Source organism: Geotrypetes seraphini, chromosome 3 (genome assembly GCF_902459505.1).
Source record: "Geotrypetes seraphini chromosome 3, aGeoSer1.1, whole genome shotgun sequence".
In the NCBI taxonomy this organism is placed as follows: Eukaryota; Metazoa; Chordata; class Amphibia; order Gymnophiona; family Dermophiidae; genus Geotrypetes; species Geotrypetes seraphini.
The window spans coordinates 368,457,628-368,479,174 of NC_047086.1; the positions used below are offsets into that span (position 1 = coordinate 368,457,628).

Below are 21,547 nucleotides of genomic sequence, written 5' to 3' on the forward strand. Positions count from 1 at the left end.
CTAAAATGTCACCGAGGTCTGTCAGAGCCAGAGACTAGTGCTAGTGCTGGAGCGGCTCCAAAACGAATCCTTTAAACTGGTTTCCTGCAGCCCCAGTAAATTGGCTCTGACAGACCTCGGTGACATTGTAGCGCTGACGGATCCTAATACTTTCCCCTCCCTATGCTGAGACGGATCCGTCAGCGCTAAATTGTCACCGAGGTCTGTCAGAGCCAGAAACTAACTACAGGCGGCATGGACCTCAGATTTTTAAGGATGTGCGGGTTTAGATCCGCCAGGTCCGTGAGGTCCGCCTTTTACCCCTTCCCTGCTATAGCGCGCGCTACCTGAAAAACTACCGCCTGCTCAAAAGGAGGCGTGGCGGCTAGCACGTGCGGCATTTTAGCACACGTTAAGGCCCTAATGCACCTTTGTAAAAGGAGCCCTAAGTCATCTCTTTCTCCGCCATATTTTTTTTCAGGGTTCTTTTCCTTCATTAGTCGATGAAATTGGCTGATTCAATCACAGATGGCGTCTCAGAACATACTCGGGTCAATATATAGCATCTTTTATTTTATTTTTTAATCTTTATTGATTTTCAAACTTCGATACTGCAATACAAATGATAAATCAGAAAAACTGCACAAAACACACTAGTCACTATACAATTATTACATTAAACAATCATTTTCTCCCATGCTCATCTTCATTCTTAATATAATAATACCTATGATGTGATAATAAATAATTTAACTATTCAAAATACATTTTGTTAAAAGTTTTGGGTTTTTTAAATATATTTTAATAAGTTTCAAAATACTTAACAGTGCAAAGCATAATTTATAAACAGACAATAAAGCATGAAAAAAGCACATATAATTTACAAGTAATTAAACAAAATCTTTTATCCCTCCCCCTTCCAGTAATAATCAACATTAATAACAAACATTCTACCCACCCTCCCGCCCACCCTGAATGTGCATAGAATTACCAAATGCAATATTCAAATATATCTAACCTGATGTAATATATGATATCAACGGGCCCCCATATCAATTTAAATTTACTACTATACCCTAACAATTCCACATTTATTTTCTCATTCCTATACGTGGAGCATAAGTTTGCCCACCAAAAAGAGAAGTTAAGATGATCAGTTCTGCGTGATTATATCCCTGCAGAATATCCAAGTCCTAAGCCCACCTAAAACATGATTCTAACACACCCCCTTATGATTTAGATACAGTAGAGACAAACAACCAGAAAAACATTTAGAAAGTCAGTTTTGAAAATGGCCACTTCAAAGTTGTGACTAGTAAGACGTCCAAGTGCCAGTTTATGCCGTCTTTTGAATGTCTATCTTTTTCTTAAAATGAGCCCCTTAGCATGCAGGGAAAAAAAATGTGTTAAAAGCACCCTAGGTAAAAAGACCCCTTGGAGAATACTGTAAGTCATGCTGATCCCTGCCACATTTAAACACACGTGCTTATGCCAGTTGTACGACTAGTGTAACTGCAGGCGTGTGAATGTTTGGGGTGCCCATAGCAGGTTATACTAGCACTAGTCTTTAAGCCCGTTACATTAACAGGGGCTAGAATAAATCTGTCTGTCTTTCTTTCTGTCTGTCTCTCTCCCTGGCCCCCTGCCTGCCTATCTCTCTCTGTTGCACCATGCCTGCCTGTCTCTCCGTGGCCCCCTTCTGTCTCCCTCCCCCCCCCCCCGAGCAAACCAAGATTGCTGCCTGCCCCCAAAGCAGCCCCCTTTCCCTCTCCCCCTTCACTTCCCTGTGCAGCAGTAGCAGCCGAACACCTCGCAGCACCCGCACCCTGTCTGCACATGCCGCAAGCCGACGCACATCACACGCCGCACACCCGGCAAATCGAGCACGGCCACGGAGTCACAAATCACGGCGGCAGGGATCACGGAATCATAAGTGCGCATGCGCGGGTAAGGGTTTTATTCTAGAGGATTCTATAACGGAACTTGAGCGCTCAGTCGCAATTATACAATAGGCTGCTTGTGCACATCCTTGGGACACCAAAATGTGCAATTGCCCCCAGAGAATGCATCTTTGGAGGACTTGTAAATCTGTGTTAGCACATCTGTGACCACAAACAAGAGAAAAATCCAACAGGAACTATAGCAAAACCAAGCGAAAAGCAAAAACCAAAAACAACTGCAGACTGTACAAGATGCAGGCACTGTTTGTTTCAAACTCTAATGGTATATACAACCTTATTACCAACCGAGGGGCCCGACATGGTCCGTGTTTCGGACAACAAACCTTCCTCAGGGGTCCGTGGTAGATAAGGTTTTGCAACAAACAGCATTAAAGGAAAAAACAAGTGCCCGAACGAGTGTAGTACTGGATTGTAAAAAGCATTGCAATCTCAATGGAAAAAAACAATGCTTTTTACAATCCAGCACTACACTCGTTCGGGCACTTGTTTTTTCCTTTAATGCTGTTTGTTGCAAAACCTTATCTACCAGGGACCCCTGAGGAAGGTTTGTTGTCCGAAACACGGACCATGTCGGGCCCCTCGGTTGGTAATAAGGTTGTATATAGCATTAGAGTTTGAAACAAACAGTGCCTGCATCTTGTACGTAGTCTGCAGTTGTTTTTAGCACATCTGTGCACTGCTGGGGGCCATTTTTAAGGATATGAATTCACTTGAAATGACGCGGGAAATGTGTCAAAATCGTAACCTGCATTCGTGGTTTTTCGAAATTCGCGGGTGTTCCTGTAAATACATAAATAAAATATGAGCCTCACTGAACCTTTGGTAAATCATGACAATAAACATAATTTATCATAGGTTCAGTTATGCCGCTATTCAGATTTATATTTATTCACAAGAGATGTTTTTTAAGGCTACCATCTCTACTTGTTTGTGTTTCATTTTTATTCATGTTCTTTTGTGTTCTGACACTTATTCGCAGTGTAGTTCTCTTACTAAGGTGTGGTAGCCGATTTAGCACACGCTAACGCGTGCATAAGCTATAATGGACGCGTTGACACGCGTTAGCATTTAGCGCGTGCCATAGCAGCTAGCGCGCCTCAGTAAAAGGACGCCATCATTTATCAACGATGATCATTATTATTTACGAAAGGTTTCATTCTTACGTGTGATATTTACATTGTAATTTTGTCTTTATTTTAGCATCTTTACTCCTGATGCAGCCTATGGGCAAAATACAGCCATGTCGGGTTTATCATCTGCTTTTCCAAGTTTATGCAAAAATTTGATAAAATCGCTTTTTGCAGAATCTCAAAGCGATGTACAATAAAATAGGGGAGACGAACAATTTATTAGGGAAACACTGACTGACTTCAGACGAGAGGAAAGTAATGGGAGGAACTACAGTCAATATAGGAATAAAACACAGGGGAATTACATTGACAGGGCCTTGCCTGTGTTGAGTGTCGATGTCAAGCAAAACCTGGGAGGGTAATTATTCAAAGGCGTCCCTGAATAGGTGACTTTATAAGTTCCCTTTGAACTTATCAAGGGTTTTTTCCTCCCTTACCTGGGCCGGTAATAAATTCCAAATCTGAGGGGCTGTGACTGAGAAAAGAGTTTTACGCCTGGGGTGTTAATTGTTCTCAAGGATGGTATTGTGAGAAGGTTTTTTTTTACTCTCCGATCTTGAACCCTTTCACACACTAATGCTGTTTTTGTCTTGTTGTCTCCTGTTTGGAGTATCTTGTCTCTGTTTTTGTTTCTGGTTATTATGACATTACTTGGAACTGAGCGACTGTCTCATTTCTTAGGTTGACCGATGACCTGTTGCCTACTTACCTTCTTAACGATTATTTTTCCTGCTTTGCTTTTTACGTTGCAGATACCTTTGCGAGCAAAGTGGCTGCCACTCAGGATCAATACGCAGACGCCTCGATAGGGAACGTCACTGGCAGCAATGCTGTGAACGTTTTCCTGGGGATTGGCGTGGCCTGGTCCATCGCTGCCATCTACCACGCGGCTCACGGAGAGGACTTCAGAGTTCAGCCCGGCACTCTAGCTTTCTCCGTCACTCTCTTCACCATTTTTGCTTTCATAAGTGTGGGAGTGCTGCTCTACCGGCGGAGACCAGAAATTGGTGGTGAGTTGGGCGGGCCACGGACTGCCAAGCATCTAACGACGGCCCTCTTTACACTCCTTTGGCTTCTGTACATTTTGTTCTCATCTCTGGAAGCCTATTGCCACATAAAGGGCTTCTAAAGAATGGTCAGATTATGGTAAATGTGCGTGTGTGTATTTTATATGTAATGCACACATATAAATATATATAAATAAATATATGTATAAGGAAGAAAGGAGAAAGACATTTTCTGTTTTCACTTCCCTGCTGATGGAATGCAGCATCAGGAGCATTTCTGTCCCTCAGTAGGAGTAAGAATGCCTGAGGTTATTATCCACTGAACATCATGTCGAACAAGGCATGGATGCAGGGCCACGTTTGCAAACATACCTACAAAGTGTGCTGCAATTGACTACTTTTATTTTTGAAATGACTAATCTGAATGTTACTTAGGCGTCTTTGCTAAAATGTGAAGAACCCAGATTAATGTGGAGGTTCTTTTTTTTTTTTTTTTTAGTTATTATTTTAATTGGGATAGAGAGGGGCAAATTCACAAAGTTCAACATCTGGTTGCAAGAATAAGTAAATATTGCCAGAATTTTTAACGATGCAACCCTTCACCACACACCATTCTGTTGACAGAATAGGAGAGAGGGGAAAAGGCAGGTAGTGGAAGAGGAAGCTGAGTTATGCATGGGTCTGATTCATTCCCAACGGGATGGAGCAACACGCCATCGGCTGGTGATGCTGTCACACATCTTTCTTTAGTGCTTGTTGAAAACCGGAACGACAAATCCCATGCCCTTTCCTAGCTTGCTACAGCCATCGTGTCATTTGCTGCTCCATCATTGCCCAGATTTCACAAAAGTGGTCTGTGGCCCACCCTGTGTCCATTGCAGTATTTTCTGCTGGTGCTCTGTCAATAACCTTCGAAGCCTTTGCGCTGGGTACCCGAACATTGGCATCTTTGGAATGTTGTCATGATACCTGCGGCACTATGCATGAGTGAATGAAAAAGAGACCTACCTGTAAATGCTGTAGGGCAGACCTCATTTAGACTGTGCTGAGAAGCTGTAAGTGGCATCAGGATAAGTGTGGGTGTTAGAATCAAGGCCTGTTGAAGTCTGATTGTAAGAGCAGCTGGGTGTGAATGCAAAGGTACGGTTTGTTCCTAAAATCAAATATACGAGTTAATTTGATCATAGCGGTGTGCTGAGGCTTTTAATGCTTCATGTATTTTTCCAAATATTTATTTTTTTAATTATATCCATTTACAACAGATAGCAGCTACTGCTTATATATATATATATATATATATATATATATTTATATATATAAGGCTGCTGTGGAATCATTCAGCTGTCATACATGGGGCTCCTTTTACAAAGCTGCGCTGGCGGTCTTAGCGTGCGCTAAATTGCTGCATGCACTAGACACTAACGCCAGCATTGAGCTGGCGTTAGTTCTAGCCGAGTAGCGCGGGTTTAGGCACGCTAAAATTCCGCGTGCGCTAAAAACGCTATCGCAGCTTAGTAAAAGGAGCCCATAGTTTGATCTTGAAACTGAAGTGTCTCCGTTCACAAATGTGTCCCTGGATCGCTCTTAGCAAACCATCTGGTTTTCATTATGTAGTAGCTGCTCTGGAGCTTCCAGCTCGTAGGTGAGCATTTTGGTGCTTTAGGGGGCCTATCGGTTTGACGTTTAATGCAGATTCGCATGTGGAAGGCAATTCTGTAAAAGGGGGAGACGGTCTACATTTAAGTGCCAGAGGGCTCTTATTTGAAGCCTATTCTTTAAAGAAAGGTAGGCACCTATTTATTTTTTCAATACTGTTTTCCCAGAGGAGCTCAGAATGGTTTACATGAATTTATTCAGGTATTGAAGCATTTTTCCTTGTCTGTCCTGGCAGGCTCACTATCTAATGTGCCTGGAGCAATGGGAAGATTAAGTGACTTGACCAGGCAGTGGAGTAGCAAGGGTAAGTGGGGCCCGGAACAGTAGCACACCTCTCCCCACTCCTTTCCAACTTCCCTGCCACATGCGCCACCCCCCCCCTTACCTTCCCTCGTACCTTTTTAATTTTCCAGGCAAAAGCAACAGCATGAACTTGCTGCCCACATTATGGTGGCTATCCCTCTGACATGACTTCCTAGGCGCAGGGCCCGGAAGTGACCTCAGAGAGAGGCGACACTGATGCGAACAGCAAGTTTGTAATGCTGCTCACGCAGGAAAAATGAAAGAGGTACGAGGGAAGGGGCGGGGCTGGGGAATCAGGAAGGAGGGGGAAAGAGAGGAGGATGGGTGCCTGTATCCTTTACAAAGACCACCCCCCCCCCCCCCAAAAGGAGGATATTTCCAGGGGAATCCGGACAGCTGGTAACCCTATGTAGGCACATAGGCCCGGATTCTATAAATGACGCAGTGATCGGCAGCTGCCCAAAAAAGGAGCACCAGTTGTGTGTCAATCATGCCACAGTCCCGTTTATACAATCACGGCTGTGTCACAGGTAGGTGTCAGAAATGCAGGCCGGGTTTTTCAAGGCCTACATTTCCAGAGCCCATCTGTGATGAGATTCACAACTATGGAAGTTCCCACAGACACTTAAGGCTACTTCCGCATTAATCGTGCCTAACCAATTATAAACGGCGCCATTAGAGCGCCTAATGGTGCCTAATTAGCAGCACTGTTTATTGAATTTGGACCATAAGTAATAGTATAGGACAAATTATTGCCAATTATTTGTTAACTCCAATAACTGCTGTTTTGGGTGACCTATACAGCAGAATCTGGGGGGGTCCTGTATTTGTTTTTAGGCAGAAGAACTTATGCCAGCCATAGAGCTGGTGCACGTGCTCATACCTAGATTTGAGGGATACACATAAAACTTGCAATATTCTCTATGTTACGAGCATAAATGTGGATCCTGCCCACCCAGAGTCCACCCAGGAAAAGGCGGTCGGAGCATATCTCGAGTGATTTCCTGCACTCGCGGCGCTCCGGCTGCTCTCCTGCTGCCCTTTCCCGCTGCCCTCTTCAGTCTCCCCCATGAAAAACCGTATTCACGGTTTTTCAAGATTCGCGGGGGTTCCATTCCAGAATATCGGGGGAGTACTGTACATCCCCTGTTCGGGGAGGGGGGGGGGGCTTCCAAAACCCTGGACAAACGGCTGGGTTTTGAAAATCCGTCCGTGTTTTCCCAGACATCTGGTAATCCTACCCCCCCCCCCCCCCTTTCCAAATTTCCAGATTTTATTCCATGTCAGAAATTGTGCCCATACTTTTGAAAGGGTACATATAGGGGCAAATTCTATATATGGGCCTAAAAATGAACACTTGAGACACCCATATCTGTTTGTAAACTAGCTTCTCCTAGATGTATGTATCCTGCGGCCTTAGGGGTATTTTTACAGATGGTTCCGCGTTCTGTGAGCCTTTTGTAAAACACCATGCCAGTGGTGACAGTCCCGAGTTCATCATTCCCTTTTGCTCGGTGTGAAATCAAGTGATACCATGAACACACTTCATCTGACACCATTTGCTGCCTGATCTTTTCAAACCTGCAGCGTGATTCTGCGATGTCGGCTCTTATTTGATGCACATGGATGAGAACAGGCATGTGGGCCTGAAGTGTACCCGGAGCCGTCCCCGGGCTTGGCGTCCCAGCAAATTCGGGGTTCCAAGGCCTCCCTAGCCTTTTCTGACCATTCAAGTTTTATCCTGTCCCCAGGGGGCTTGTAATCTAAATTTGCCCCCGAGATGATGGAAAATTTTTAGTGATTTGCCCGACATCGCAGTGAGTGGGATTTGAACTGCTGGAGTCAGCTGCTCTAACCATTAAGTTATTCCTAGGGTTACAAGACGTCCGGATTCACTCAGATATGTCCAGGCGTCGGGACAGCTTTTCAAAGCCTGGCACTCTGGTCTAGGTTTGGAAAAGCTTCCGTCTCGGGACTGCGCTAGGAGGGCCTATGCGCGGAGGCAATGTGGTGACATCACATGTATGCTTGTGACATCATCACACCTGCGCAGATGTGCTCTGAGCATGAGAACAGATTGAGAGGCTGGGGCGGAATGGTGCGTGTCTTGGGTGGGCTGGGTAGAACGGGGCGGGGCCATGCTATTCCTCCACCCTGCAGTTGCTCTGTAAAACTGTGTGCCTCTACTTAGACACCCCAAGGCCGCACGGTAACAGCCCCTTCTCTGATAGCATCTGGGTTCCCAGGATTCATTTTTCTATAGTTAGATTGTGAGCCTTCGGGACAGTAAGGGAATTTTTCAAGTACCTTTCTTATTTCTAATCTTAATGTATATTTTCTGTAAACCGCTTAGAACCTAACGGATGTAGCGGTATATAAGAAATAAATTACATTACATTACATACAGTATACACACGTTACATCATCACAATTGAGCCAATGGTTCTTCTCTCTCTGATGCTGCAGGAGTGTAGTGACTGTTCTAAACGAGCAAAGTCTTGCAGACTGATCTATTCACTAAGCAAATATGACCACATCACCACCGCATACCTAGACTCACACTGGCTACCTATACAAGCATGAATACTATTCAAACTCTACTGTCTATTATTCCAAGTAATGAATGGCACTGCCCCCACGTATCTAATCAATCGCCTAAACTGAATTTTGTATTAGATCCTCATGGAGATTGGGTTTTCTGGCTACTCTTTTTGTTTTATTCCTTAATTTGAAAACAAGGTGGGGGGAGGGGCTTCTGACGTGACCTAATCCATACAAAAGAATAGAAACAAGCTTTGTTAATGCAATCTATGATACAACTATGGGCTTTATTTGGTTAAAAATTTTCTCCACAAATGTGTAATTAAATGTCAAGCATGAAAGATATTTTCTATAAGCCTTCTCATTTAATTGATTTTTTGAGTAATAAACCAACTCAATAGGCCCCTTTCGCTTCCTCTCCTGTAACAGTTTTGATAATTACTTGATTTAAGGTGAGTGATGTTATTGCATCAGTACAGAGATCATTTAGAAGTATCTACGCATAGAATTAGTAGTATTTGCACTTGTAGATAGTATGTCAGAAAGCCTCCATTTACATGTATAGATGCTATCATACATGTGCATTGCATGGCACGCTTAGGCACGCCATTTAATGCCGGCAGTTGGGTGCCTCTTTTGGTCTGCCAGTGCAGCTTTGTACCAGTATTCTTTATCGTCCTTAAGCCATTATTGGCACAGAACGCCACCTCTAGTGGCAGCTACATCTGTGGCACCAATTTATTGAATTGTACCTTAAACATTTCCCCACTGGATTTTGCACTTTGGACTGAGGCACACTCAGAGTCTAGCTATCTGCTCGTATGGACCTGGGGCCTCCACCAGGGTCTTAGGGGGGTGCATATAACCAACTCAAAATTTAATTAAAAAAAAAAAAGAAGGGGATTTTTTCACATGGCGCCTTCATTGGCTCCTCTTGTACATGTAGCTTTGTAAAATCTGGCACATAAACGCAGTGGCGTAGTAAGGGCGAGCAGTGCCCGGGGCGGTGGCTCCCATCCCCCACCCTTTCCCCGCCAACCTTCCCTTTCCCCGTACCATTTTAACTTCTCTGGCGAGAGCAGCACGCTGCCCACGTCGATGTCGGCTCACCCTTTGACGTCATTTCCTAGGCCCAGGTCTCGGAAGTCACGTCAGAGAGAGCGCCGATGCCAACGCGGGCAGCAACCTCACGCTGGAAAAGTAAAAGAGGTACAGGGAAGGCAAGGGGCGCAAGGAGAGGAGCGGGCGGGTGGGTGGAGAGGAGGGGGTGCTGCTGTGCCCTTAGGAAGATGGCGTCTGGGGCGGACTGCTCCCCCTCCATGCCCCCCCCTTACTGCACCACTGAATAAATGTGAGGTCACTGGCAACCATGCGTGTATGTTGTGAGATTGTCACCTACATGTGTAAAGTCCCACGTGATGCCCCTCTTTTTCTTCTTGTGTAGGGGGACACTCAATGAATTTACAGGGAAATACTTTTAAAACCAATAGCAGGAAATATTTTTTCACTCAGAGAATAGTTAAGCTCTGGAACCCGTTGCCAGAGGTTGTGGTAAGAGCGGATAGCGTAGCTGGTTTTAAGAAGGGTTTGGACAAGTTCCTGGAGGAAAAGTCCATAGTCTGTTATTGAGAAAAACATGGGGGAAGCCACTGCTTGCCCTGGATCGGTAGCATGGAATGTTGCTACTCTTTGGGGTTCCAGAGTCTTCCTTACTCTTTGAGATTCTGGAATGTTGCTACTCTTTCGGGTTCCAGAGTCTTCCTTACTCTTTGAGATTCTGGAATGTTGCTACTCTTTGGGGTCAATACTACTTCAAGAGACCTTTAAACCTTAAGTGGTGCTCAGATTCCAAGATGGAAAGCAAGAAACCTCAATGTGGGGACTTAACCCCTATAGAGACTCTTTGGTATCTATCATTGCACCGTGTGAAGGCTTGTATGAAGTACTTGTTGGTAGTAGACTCGATAACTGTTTAGTCTCAGTCTTTAAACACTTCCACTGGCAGACAGTGACTCCCCTAGGTCTAAACAAGGAAGTAGAGTGGTGGGCGTTCCTCCATTAAGTGATTGACAGCTCTTCCAGTGTTTAAATACCGGGCGCTCAGCTGAGCGTCCACGTCACAGGAAACAGAAAATTTATGTAAATCAGGTACCCTCCCGTCAGCGTCAAGAGTCGGTAAAGTTGAAGTGTTTAAAGACTGAGACTAAACAGTTATCGAGTCTACTACCAACAAGTACTTCATACAAGCCTTCACACGGTGCAATGATAGATACCAAAGAGTCTCTATAGGGGTTAAGTCCCCACATTGAGGTTTCTTGCTTTCCATCTTGGAATCTGAGCACCACTTAAGGTTTAAAGGTCTCTTGAAGTAGTATTGTTCCTTTTTCAGTATGTATTTTGTCAAGGACATTTAGGATCAATTTTGTTTTTTGAATTTACCCAGTTGTTTATATTGCTACTCTTTGGGGTTCCAGAATCTTCCTTACTCTTTGAGATTCTGGAATGTTGCTACTCTTTGGGGTTCCAGAGTTTTCCTTACTCTTTGAGATTCTGGAATGTTGCTACTCTTTGGGGTTCCAGAGTTTTCCTTATTCTTTGAGATTCTGGAATGTTGCTACTATTTAGGTTTTGGCCAGGTATTAGTGACCTGGATTGGCCACCGTTTGAACAGTCTAGTGGGCTTGATGGACCATTGGTCTGACCAAGTAAGGCTATTCCTCTGTTCTTATGTTTTTCAAGAGGTTATATTGGATGGTGAATGCACCTTCACTTCTAAACATCCTTATACAAATTGTTCAAAACATTTTGCATTCATCAGAGTCTTTTCTAAACTACTTAGGAAAATGTGAATGTGCTGACTTTGATGTCCCATTTCCCAATACTTTTTATTTATTTAAAAATTTTAGTACTCGCTATATCCCAAAATTCTGTGCGAGTTACAAAGCACATTCACAATTCACAATACAACCCCTATACAAACTGGGGCTTGTATTTATTGATTGATTTATTGATTTATTTAATTCGTTTTATATCCCATCCTCCCCAACGAGCTCAGAAGGGGTAAAAAGTTAACATACATAATATCATGTTTCCCCCCAAAATAAACCCTAGCATGATTTTAAAAGATGCTCTTAATATAAGCCCTACCCCAAAAATAAGCCCTAGTTAAGATCAACCCCCGAAGCTACCCCAATACTCCCCAACTCCAACTCTGACACTAGTGCTGACTAAATCTGCAGCAGTGCTATGAAAAGGCTGCTTTGCAGACTTCCCTGCTGGGGACAAGCCTTCTTTCTGCAGCATCTTTTTATCCCTCTCTCCCATCCCTCTGTGCAGTGGAACCCCACTGACCCTTCCACTGTGAGCCTGACAAACCTCCACTCCGAAGCCTACAAAACAGCGGCGGCAGTACTCTGAATGGGCTGCTTCGTGGCCTTCCCTGCTGGGGCCTTTCCTCTGCCGCATCCCTGACATCATCATCGCTGGTAAGAGGCTTAAATTTGTACATGTGCCAGGAAAAGCAATGCTGTCACCATCATCTTTGGGTCTCATTGCATATATTCTCATCAGGACAACATTGTGAGGTTAAGAACCACCATCCATAATGCTATCCGCTATTGCAGCACAAAACACGCACGGCTCACAAATGCCTATAATTCACGGGCTTTTGAAATTTGTCATTTTTTTATGTCAAATTTTATCATCAGCCACAGCCAGAAACACATGAGACACACCTATAATACAGGATAGAGAATGACACGGTGACAAAATTTGTCACCGTTCCCGTCCCCGCGGATAAACGCGGGAAACCATCTTCATGTCACTCTTTAAGGAGAGAGGGAAGAATCAGAGTATGAATGGCTACAACCACTGACCCGCAAGCTTTGCTTTGAAGAATGCTGGTGTAGAAGGACTGAGGTTGAGATAGACACTACAGAATGACAGTCTCTGGTATCCAGAGCAGATATTGTGATGTCATAATGCCTCATTCCACCAGTGCTTAAGAGCCAATCACATCAGTGATGTCACAATGGCTTCATTATCCTTGGCTCACATAAGAATCAGAGTATGAATGGCCACAACCACTGACCCGCAAGCTTTGCTTTGAAGAATGCTGGTGTAGAAGGACCGAGGTTGAAATAGACACTAGAAAATGACAAGGGATTATTTCCTGCGGTTATCCGCGGGGACGGGAACGGTGATGAATTTTGTCACCGTGTCATTCTCTAATACAGGACTCGAGAAGCATGCTTTGTTCCCTCCCCCCAAATAAAAAAATAAACCTACTATAATTCATGTGAATCTTGTTATGTTTTTGTTTTAATGTCAAATTTTATCTTAAACCCATAGAGTGTACACCAGAAAAATCAATAATAGATTCTTAAAGGGTGGGTGAGTGTGGGTACACACCTGCAACGCTCTGAGGCTTTTTCTTTCACTGGATACATTTTTTTTGCTTTGACGCACTAACATTACCATGGAGTGTATTTGGTTTTTGTTTTGAATCATTTTCCCTCCATTCCCCACTCTTTTTTGATTATTTGTATTCCACAAGAAAAAATGAATAGCCATACTGAGTCAGACCAGTGGTCCACTTAGCCCTGTATCCTGTTTCCACAGTGGCCAATACAGGGCTCAAGTATCTGGCATAAAGCTTAATAGGAGCAACACTCCGTGCTGATGATTCCAGGGCAAGCAGTGGCTTCCCCCATGTCTTTCTCAATAGCAGACTTGACCTCCAGGAACTTGTCTAAACCTTTTTAAACCCATCTATATTAACCCCTGATACCACATCCTCTGGCAACAAGTTCCTGAACTTAACCATTCATTGAGTTTAAATTTATCATCATGCAGTGGCTTCTCTCGTGATTAATTGCCTGCCTTGGGACTGGCTTGAATTGTTTGAGAGATTCCGGTGATATCTACCTCCTTTATGAATATTAAAGGTTTCTCATTTTCCCAAACCACCTATAATTCATCATCTTGTTGACTGTTCTGCTCGTTCTCAGCCTATAGAAGTTCTAGACATTGGATTGCAAAGAATGAACCTGGTTTCTTTTTTATTACTCGTAGTTCTAATGCCATTATGATCTGGTTCTTCTTGAACTCTGCCCACCAGGATATAAAATTACGCATTAACCTAATTTAGGTCATCACGGAGGAGGAGTTGCAATAATTTCATTACATTACATTAGGATTTAAGGATCGCTAATATGTCCCAGGAGGAGTTCAATGCGACTTACAATTCCATGTCCGAGATTTACATTTATTTCATCAGGGTTCATGACATAGATATCTTGGTTTGTGTTTGTGTAGTCATAAGATTGGCCATATCTGGCAGTGTAAGCTTGACACTGCAGGTTCTGGTATGAGTGTCACGTTCCTGGTTTGTGGGGTGAGGGGTATGTAGAGTTTACAAGGAATGTTTTAAAATAACTTGCAACCTAGCCCGTGTCCTTCTTTTCCTCTCTGTCCTTTTGTTCCGCTATTGATTTTATTGATGTTATAATTGTGAACCGCTTAGCTATTATGATACGCGGTATATTAAATAAAAGAGAATTGTGAATTGTAAGGCAGACGTAAGTGCTCACACCCAGTCGTAGAACTGCATTTTTTTCGGTAAGTTCTGAAAATATACTAGTGCAACACTGACCGCTGGTGAGCGTATATCTTCTCTTTGAATATCTGACTCTTTGAGTACTAGAAAATGATCCATGCCTAGCAAAGTAAATATCACTTGTCACAGTCGTCAGCCTCTTGCTGACTGCCAAAAAAAATTCAACTGAAATTGCTTTTATCTGTTGTTTATCAAAACTGAGAACATTCTGTATCTCTGCTTGCAAAAAATACAGATGTTCAGGGTAATGAAGGACTTAATCAAGCAAAAGAGCATTTTAAGAACAAATCTATAACCCGGGTGTGCACATTATGTGTGTGTTATGCGTGTGAGTGTTTAGAATACTACCATTTGCATATGCGTGGGCGCACTTACATGCATATATGCTAGCGTGGTGCCTGAGCATATTATGCAAACACCCACTTAACTTACAGGCAGGGCAGTGCTGGAAAGGGGTATGCACAGTTATTCGCATTTTGCACATGTAAATTGTACCTTAATTGGCACTTACGTGTACAAGTCCACGGCACGCTAATCTAGCATACAACTGCAAGGGGACATAGTGCTTAGTGAGGGTAGGAGGTGCTTGGGACAGTGCTTGACCCCCCCCCCCCCCGCACCCTTCTGTCTATCCCCCAGCTCCTTCCACACCACCCTCATGGCTCCTTCTGCACCCGAATAGTGGAGACTGCCTGCAAACGGGTCTTCCTGTTGGCATTTTTTTTTTACCCAGCATTTGTTTTCAGCAAAGTGTCCCCTGAAGAAGTCGTCTTCTAAACGCCAAAACTGGGATCCTTGTTGGGACATGATGTCCTTCTCCAGTGATCTCTCTTCTCATGATGTGACCAAAATAAGACAGTCGCAACTTCATCATTTGATCTCTTCCTGAATCAATTTGTTCTTCTGGTGGTCCACGACACGCCTAAAATCCTTCTCCAGCACCAAAGCTCAAACGAGTCAATCTTCTTTCTGTCTTGTTCCCATAATGTCCAGCTTTCACATCCATAACTGACCACTGAGAAAATAAGTGCATGGACAAGTATGATCTTCGTTCAGAGTGTTACCTCTTTGCCTTTGAATAAGTACCTGCATATATAATACTAGTTTTTTAGCCCGTTACATTAACAGGTGCTAGAATAGATGTGTAGACTTAGGCATTTCTTTCTTTCTGTATGTCTGTCTTTCTTTCTCTCTCCCTGCCCCCTTTCTTTCTGTCTGTCTTTCTTTCTGTCTCTCTCCCTGGCCCCCTGTCTGTCTGTCTTTCTTTCTTTCTGTCTCTCTCCCTGCCCCCTGTCTGTCTGTCTTTCTTTCTGCCTCTCCCCCCTGTCCAGCAGCACCCCTTCCCTGTTCCCGCTGTCCAGCAGTAGCCCTTTTCCCTTACTTTTACCTCCCCCCTGTCCAATAGCACCCCTTCCCTGCTCTTATCTGATAAGTCTCCCATGTTTTCTGAAGCAGCTCTGCCAGGACCCGCCACAGGCTCCTTATTCAGCGATAGGGAAACTGCCACACGCAAACCGCCACAGGCTCCTTATTCAGCTGGCTCTTTTTTCAGCTGGGGAAACCGCCACATGTGTTGTAAACCGCCACCGCCGCTGGGGAAACTGCCGCACATGTCGCAAATTGCCATAGGCTCCTTCTACTGCGCATGCGGCAGCACGGCACCATGGATCACGGCGCACGGAGACTGAAGTGCGCATGTGCGCTAAGAATTTTATTATAGTGGATGTAAACCACACAAATAAGCAGTATATCAAGTCCCATCCCCTTTTATAGTATGCTATATCAATACTGATTTTTTTATTTCTATTTTTGTTGACTGAATTGTTGCTCTCCTTTGAGCATATTTTGTGGAATAGTAGTTTTAGAAATCCAAATAAATCCCCACAGGCCTGCAATCACCTTCAATGTTGCAACATATCTCTCTATATGATAGTAAATTAGTAATTCATTTAAGATGTGCCCTTGAATTGGTATTTTTGGTATTGGATCTTTAGAAATAAGAGGTTCCGGGGCATCGATTCCTTGGTCATTTAAAATAGCTTGTATCAAGTATTACTGTGTGCCAAAACCTCTCTACTAGATAGAAAAGCAAAACAAGCAAACAGAAACCACAGCAATTGTAATACAAATCCAGTTCAACATCCTCATAAACGGGAAATAAGATGGGGTGATTCTCCATGATTAAATTTGGTCTTTAATTTGAAGTAGTAAAAGAAATTAGCAGCAAACCAGGAAACTTGTAATTAAGTTCAGTCTTCTAGAGTCTCTTTTTGACAAAAAAAAATACAACTTTAATTCTATAGAAGATTTTAATAGTCTCTCCAAAGTTTAACTTCTGTATTTTTTTAATGTGCTGTTCTTGGAGTATCTCATTTTTAGGTCCCTTTTGAAGGCTTATGCCATATTTCAGTCATATTTTATAAAAATATTTGCTAAATTAATTTATGCCTGCCTGTATCTGGCAGGTGCTCTATTAAAAAACAACAACTCAGAATTATGTGATTTGACAGAAGGTTCCTCTTCTGATACTATTTTTGGAATAAGCAGGATTGTATGTCAGCAAAATTTTTTCTTTTTATTTCTATTGTTAGTAATTTTTTTTTCGTTTACCAATTTAACATGTCGTTTTTACATACTTTGCCATTAGCATGTGTTATTAGTAACTAGGCCTCCATAGCATCCTGAACAGGAATCATGCCCTGCACAGCCTGACCCTAACACCTCTGCCCTACCATTGCACCACAGCCATTGGATAAAAGACAGTGGACATGGAGCAATTCCCCCCCTCCCCCTTCCCGGTCTCCCTTTTGCCCTGTGTGACCGCATCACTTTCCACAGCCCTTGGGATGGCCCAGCTAGGCCTCATTGCATAAAATGGGATCTGTAGTAGCTATTTGTTCATTAATGTGCAGTAACATGGTATGCAATTACAGTCACTGCATCTCAAAAAAGATACAGCGAAATTAGAAAAGGTACAGAGAAGGGCGATGAAGACGATAAAAGGGATGGGATGACTTCTCTATGAGGAAAGGCTAAAGTGGATAGGGCTCTTCAGCCTGGAGAAGAGACAGCTCAGGAGAGATATGATAGAGGTCTATAAAATACTGAGTGGAGTGGAACAGGTAGATGTGAGTCGCTTGTTTACTTTTTCCAAAAATACTAGGAATAGGGGGCATGCAGTGAAGCTACTAAGTAGTAGATTTGAAACAAAACCAGAGAAAGTGTTTCTTCACTCACTCTGTAATTAAACTCTGCAGTTTGTTGCCGGAGAATGTGGTGAAAACTGTTAGCTTAGCGGGGGTTTTTAAAAAATTTGGATAACTTCCTAAAAGACAAGTCCATAAGCCATTATTAAGATGGATGTGGGAAAATCTACTGCTTGGTCCTAAGATATGCAATATAAAATATTCTTTACTCTTTGGGACCTTGCCAGGTACTTGTGACCTGGGTTGGCCACGGTTGGAAAAACAGGATACTGGGCTTGATGGACATGGGGCCTGTCCCAGTATGGAAACTCTAATGTTCTTATGTTAGTACCTTATAGAAATGTAACAGTTAGATTCTAATCCCCCTGCGGCAGTAAACTGCCTTTTGTACCTAAATTGTAAGTCACTTTGAATATAATTTTGGAAAGGTGAATATCTGCAAGAAATCCAATCACCACTATGCGTTGTTTCCCTATACTTCCATATTTTTAGCATGTCCATTTATTAAGGTATTGAATAATAATTATTTCAGAAATACAAATTCTTTTTTTTTTTTCTTTCTTTCTTTTTTGGTTTATACTTGTTGCATTAGGTCATAGTCCAGAGCAAAGTTTGTTTTGAGAGGTTATGGAAGGACCATAAATACCTGGAACTCTCATACAGTTTTGGCAGGTTAACCTTTCAGCCAAAAGATCATTATCATGAGAATTATTCTTGTAATATTTCAACCTTTATAAAAGGAGACCTTTGAAAAGTAGACCATTCAATTTATGGTACAATTCAGATGCTCTATAAATGAAATTAAAAGCCCTAGGCTTACCATTTTTTTTTCACTCCTTTGGCTGTTCCTTTGTAGATACCCAGTTGCTATGGTAACAATCATGGCGTATAAAGATGCATTAGCATTTGTGATCACTGTGAAGATTTAATGTGTCTATTTCAAAAGGCCTTGAGAGGTTCAATTTCTAGGTCCAGCTTCTATTTCCTAGGTCAGTGGAATCTAGGAATACTATGGGGAAGGAAGTCACCTATAGCCCTTATTTAGGATGCATGCATACTGGGTTCTGAAAAGACCCTGAAACCTGTGGCTCCTAGTCAGGCCCTGACATTGCATGGCTGAATTAGAATCCAGGTAGTTGACCTCTTAGCTCAAAACAGGTTAGTTCCAGTTGACCTAGGTCTGAGAAAGAAAGCTTAGCAAAGAAGATCAGGAAAGCACATAGAACTGAGTCATTTATGCTTATCCTTGTCTTCGGAAAAGTGATAAAAAAAAACATTCTCCATTATTTACTGCAAAATATTAAATCTATAGCATCCTTTAAACATTACATCCCTTTAGCCTATGCCAATTATGTGATAGTTATCCTCAAATAAAGATGAGTAGCAAAATTTTATGACTTTACAACACCATTCATTACACACTGAGATATCAAAATAGTAGCAAGAATGAATGAATGGAAAGAATGAAATGCAATAATGTCATTAATCTCAGATGTAACATGGTAGATGACTGCAGCTAAAGACCCGAATGGTCCATCCAATCTGCCCAACCTGATTCAATTTACATTTTTTTCTTCTTAGCTATTTCTAGGCAAGAATCCAAAGCTCTACCCTGTTTAATTGCTGTGTACGTCTAGTATGTTTATGTTTATTAAAACTCTTAGGGCCTCTTCTATTAAACTGCGCTAGCAGTTTCTAGCGCAGGGAGCCACGCTGAATGGCCCGCGCTGCTCCCAAAGCTCATGGAGTTCCTACGCTGTCTCACCATAACATGTTTTGTCATATTATGTTTTTGTTAGCTATGTTTTGCCGTACAGTATTTGTCAATGTTTGCCATGCTATCTTTTGCCCTTCTATGTTTGAATGTGGCGCAGTGGTTAGAGCTGGAACCTCAGCACCCTGAGGTTGTGGGTTCAAACCCACGCTGCTCCTTGTGACCCTGGGCAAGTCATCTAATTTTTCCCCCCATCCCCCCTCTCCCCCCCCCAGTTGCCACAGGTAGATTGATTGTGAGCCTGCTGAATTAATTCATGTAAACCTAAGCTCCCCTGGGAGAATGGTATAGAAAAATAAATAAGTGCTTGCACCTACATTTTGGCACATGCATGCTTATTACACCCTATTCTATAAAAGCAATTTCATGCATAATAGCTGTTATAGAATTTAAATTTAGCATCCATATTTTTGGCGCCCTTTGCAGAATCTAACCCTTAATGTATGACAAGCTTTAGATCCTGATTTATGTCCTACCCATTATACGAGTATTTATATGCATGTAAGGCTTAAGAATCACTTTGCAAAGAGCTAATTCTAACTGGTTATCTGCAGATCTGTTCAGAGCAGTTGGTGTTTGAGCATTGCCAGGAGTGTGGGATTACCAGATTTTCTGTTTAGAAAATCCGGACCCTTTAGACCCGCCCCTAGGCCCGCCTAGTTCCACCCATCCTTGCTCCATCATGCCCCAGTTCCGCCCCCCAATCCTGCCTTAGCCCTGCCCCAGCCACGCCCCCTATTGCCTTCTCTGGTCAGGCAGGAGGCCATGCGCACATGCGCGTGATGCCATCGCATTGCCCTGCCACCCGACGGCGATTTTGAGGGAGGCTTTTCAAAACCCGGATAATGTACAAGGTTTTGAAAAGCCGTCCAGATCTCCAGACATGTCCTCAAAAGGAGGTCATGTCTGCAGAAATCTGGACATCTGGTAACCCTACAGGAGTATAATCTTGCTGCATTTTGGGAATACAGGTTTCTTCTGACATGTACAGTTGCTATATCTCAAAACCTTTGTGAAGCAACCGAACATTTGTGTAGAATATTGACATTAAAACTTGAAAAGCTATACGCTAACTTGCTAGACCGTTGTGTGTCTGAATACTGATTTGATTGGCCTATTCAGTTTTCTGTAGAACACACACTCCCCACTACACAGACAATGCTATGTCAGCTTCTGTAGCATGCTAGTAATTTGCAGTTGTACAGATATGAAGGAGATTGTCATGGCAACTGAAAACTGAGGCATTAAATTATATGGTTTCACTGCACATCAAAATCATGTTATATTGAACTGCTCTGTGCCAGTATAATAGTTTGAATTTAATCACAAATTTTATTTGAATTGTTATATTGGATAGGCTAAATATACAAAGCACATTTACAGTGGACACAGAGAAAAATGAAGGCAGGTAAAAAGACCCTATGACCTATCCAGCCTGCCCATCCATGCCATCTACTGAACCTTTCATTCCCTCAGAGCAGTGTTTCTCAATTCAGTCCTGAAGTGCCCCTTTGCCAGTCAGGTTTTCAGGATATCCTCATTGAATATGCAGAAACTTGATTTGCATACACTGCCTCCATTATATGCAAATTTCTTTCATGCATTTTCATTGTGGATGGCCTGAAAACCTGACTGGCAAAGGGGTACTCCAGGACCGAGTTGAAAAACACTGCCTTAGAGCGCCTAGGTACTTGCCCCAAGCTTTCTTGAATTCAGATGCAAGCACAACATAGGATCAATCTTTTAGTGCAGGGGTCTCAAAGTCCCTCCTTGAGGGCCGCAATCCAGTCGGGTTTTCAGGATTTCCCCAATGAATATGCATGAGATCTATGTGCATGCACTGCTTTCAATGCATATTCATTGGGGAAATCCTGAAAACCCGACTGGATTGCGGCCCTCAAGGAGGGACTTTGAGATCCCTGTTTTAGTGCATTTAGCTTAATGTGTTTGATTTCAGTCATTACTAAGTGAGTGCTTTAGCATTGTGAATTAAGTTCTCTCCCATTCCTGTCTGCACTGTACCAATGTCCTTACACTTTCACCCATAACACGCTTGCTGCTTTCCAAAGTATTGTCGCATTTGTGTCCAGAAACAGCAGGCAGGGTTATTTCTCTCTGATAATTGTTGGCCTTCTGTTTCTAGACATTTTGGGTTGGTAGCTCATTCTATCTTGCCCATCTGTTAGTTTTCCTATTTCATTGTTCATTCAGTCACCCTCGCTCAGTGTGATTTTGTTTTTCTTATAAAAATATCAGTCTTCATTTCCAGTAATAAAAGTGACAGCATTGCTATCTCCAGCTTTAGTTCAATTGGTTCCTATAGCATGGGCACACACACATTATCATCTAAAAAGATCCATGGTTTGTTAAATA

General features: G+C 42.8%; 1 protein-coding gene across 5 annotated transcripts in view; it reads left to right on the plus strand.

The window, feature by feature from the left end:
• The window catches only part of SLC8A1 (solute carrier family 8 member A1), a 730,555-nt gene extending 726,036 nt beyond the window's left edge, over positions 1-4,519 (plus strand). For 2 of the 5 annotated variants that reach the window (XM_033939138.1, XM_033939140.1), the window contains one exon: positions 3,823-4,519. In XM_033939138.1, coding sequence (XP_033795029.1) covers positions 3,823-4,199 — 377 coding nt within the window. In that variant the 3' untranslated portion in view covers positions 4,200-4,519. The remainder of the gene's footprint in view (positions 1-3,822) is intronic. The other 3 variants (XM_033939136.1, XM_033939137.1, XM_033939139.1) reach the window with 2 other exon arrangements.
• The last annotated feature ends 17,028 nt before the right edge of the window (positions 4,520-21,547 follow it).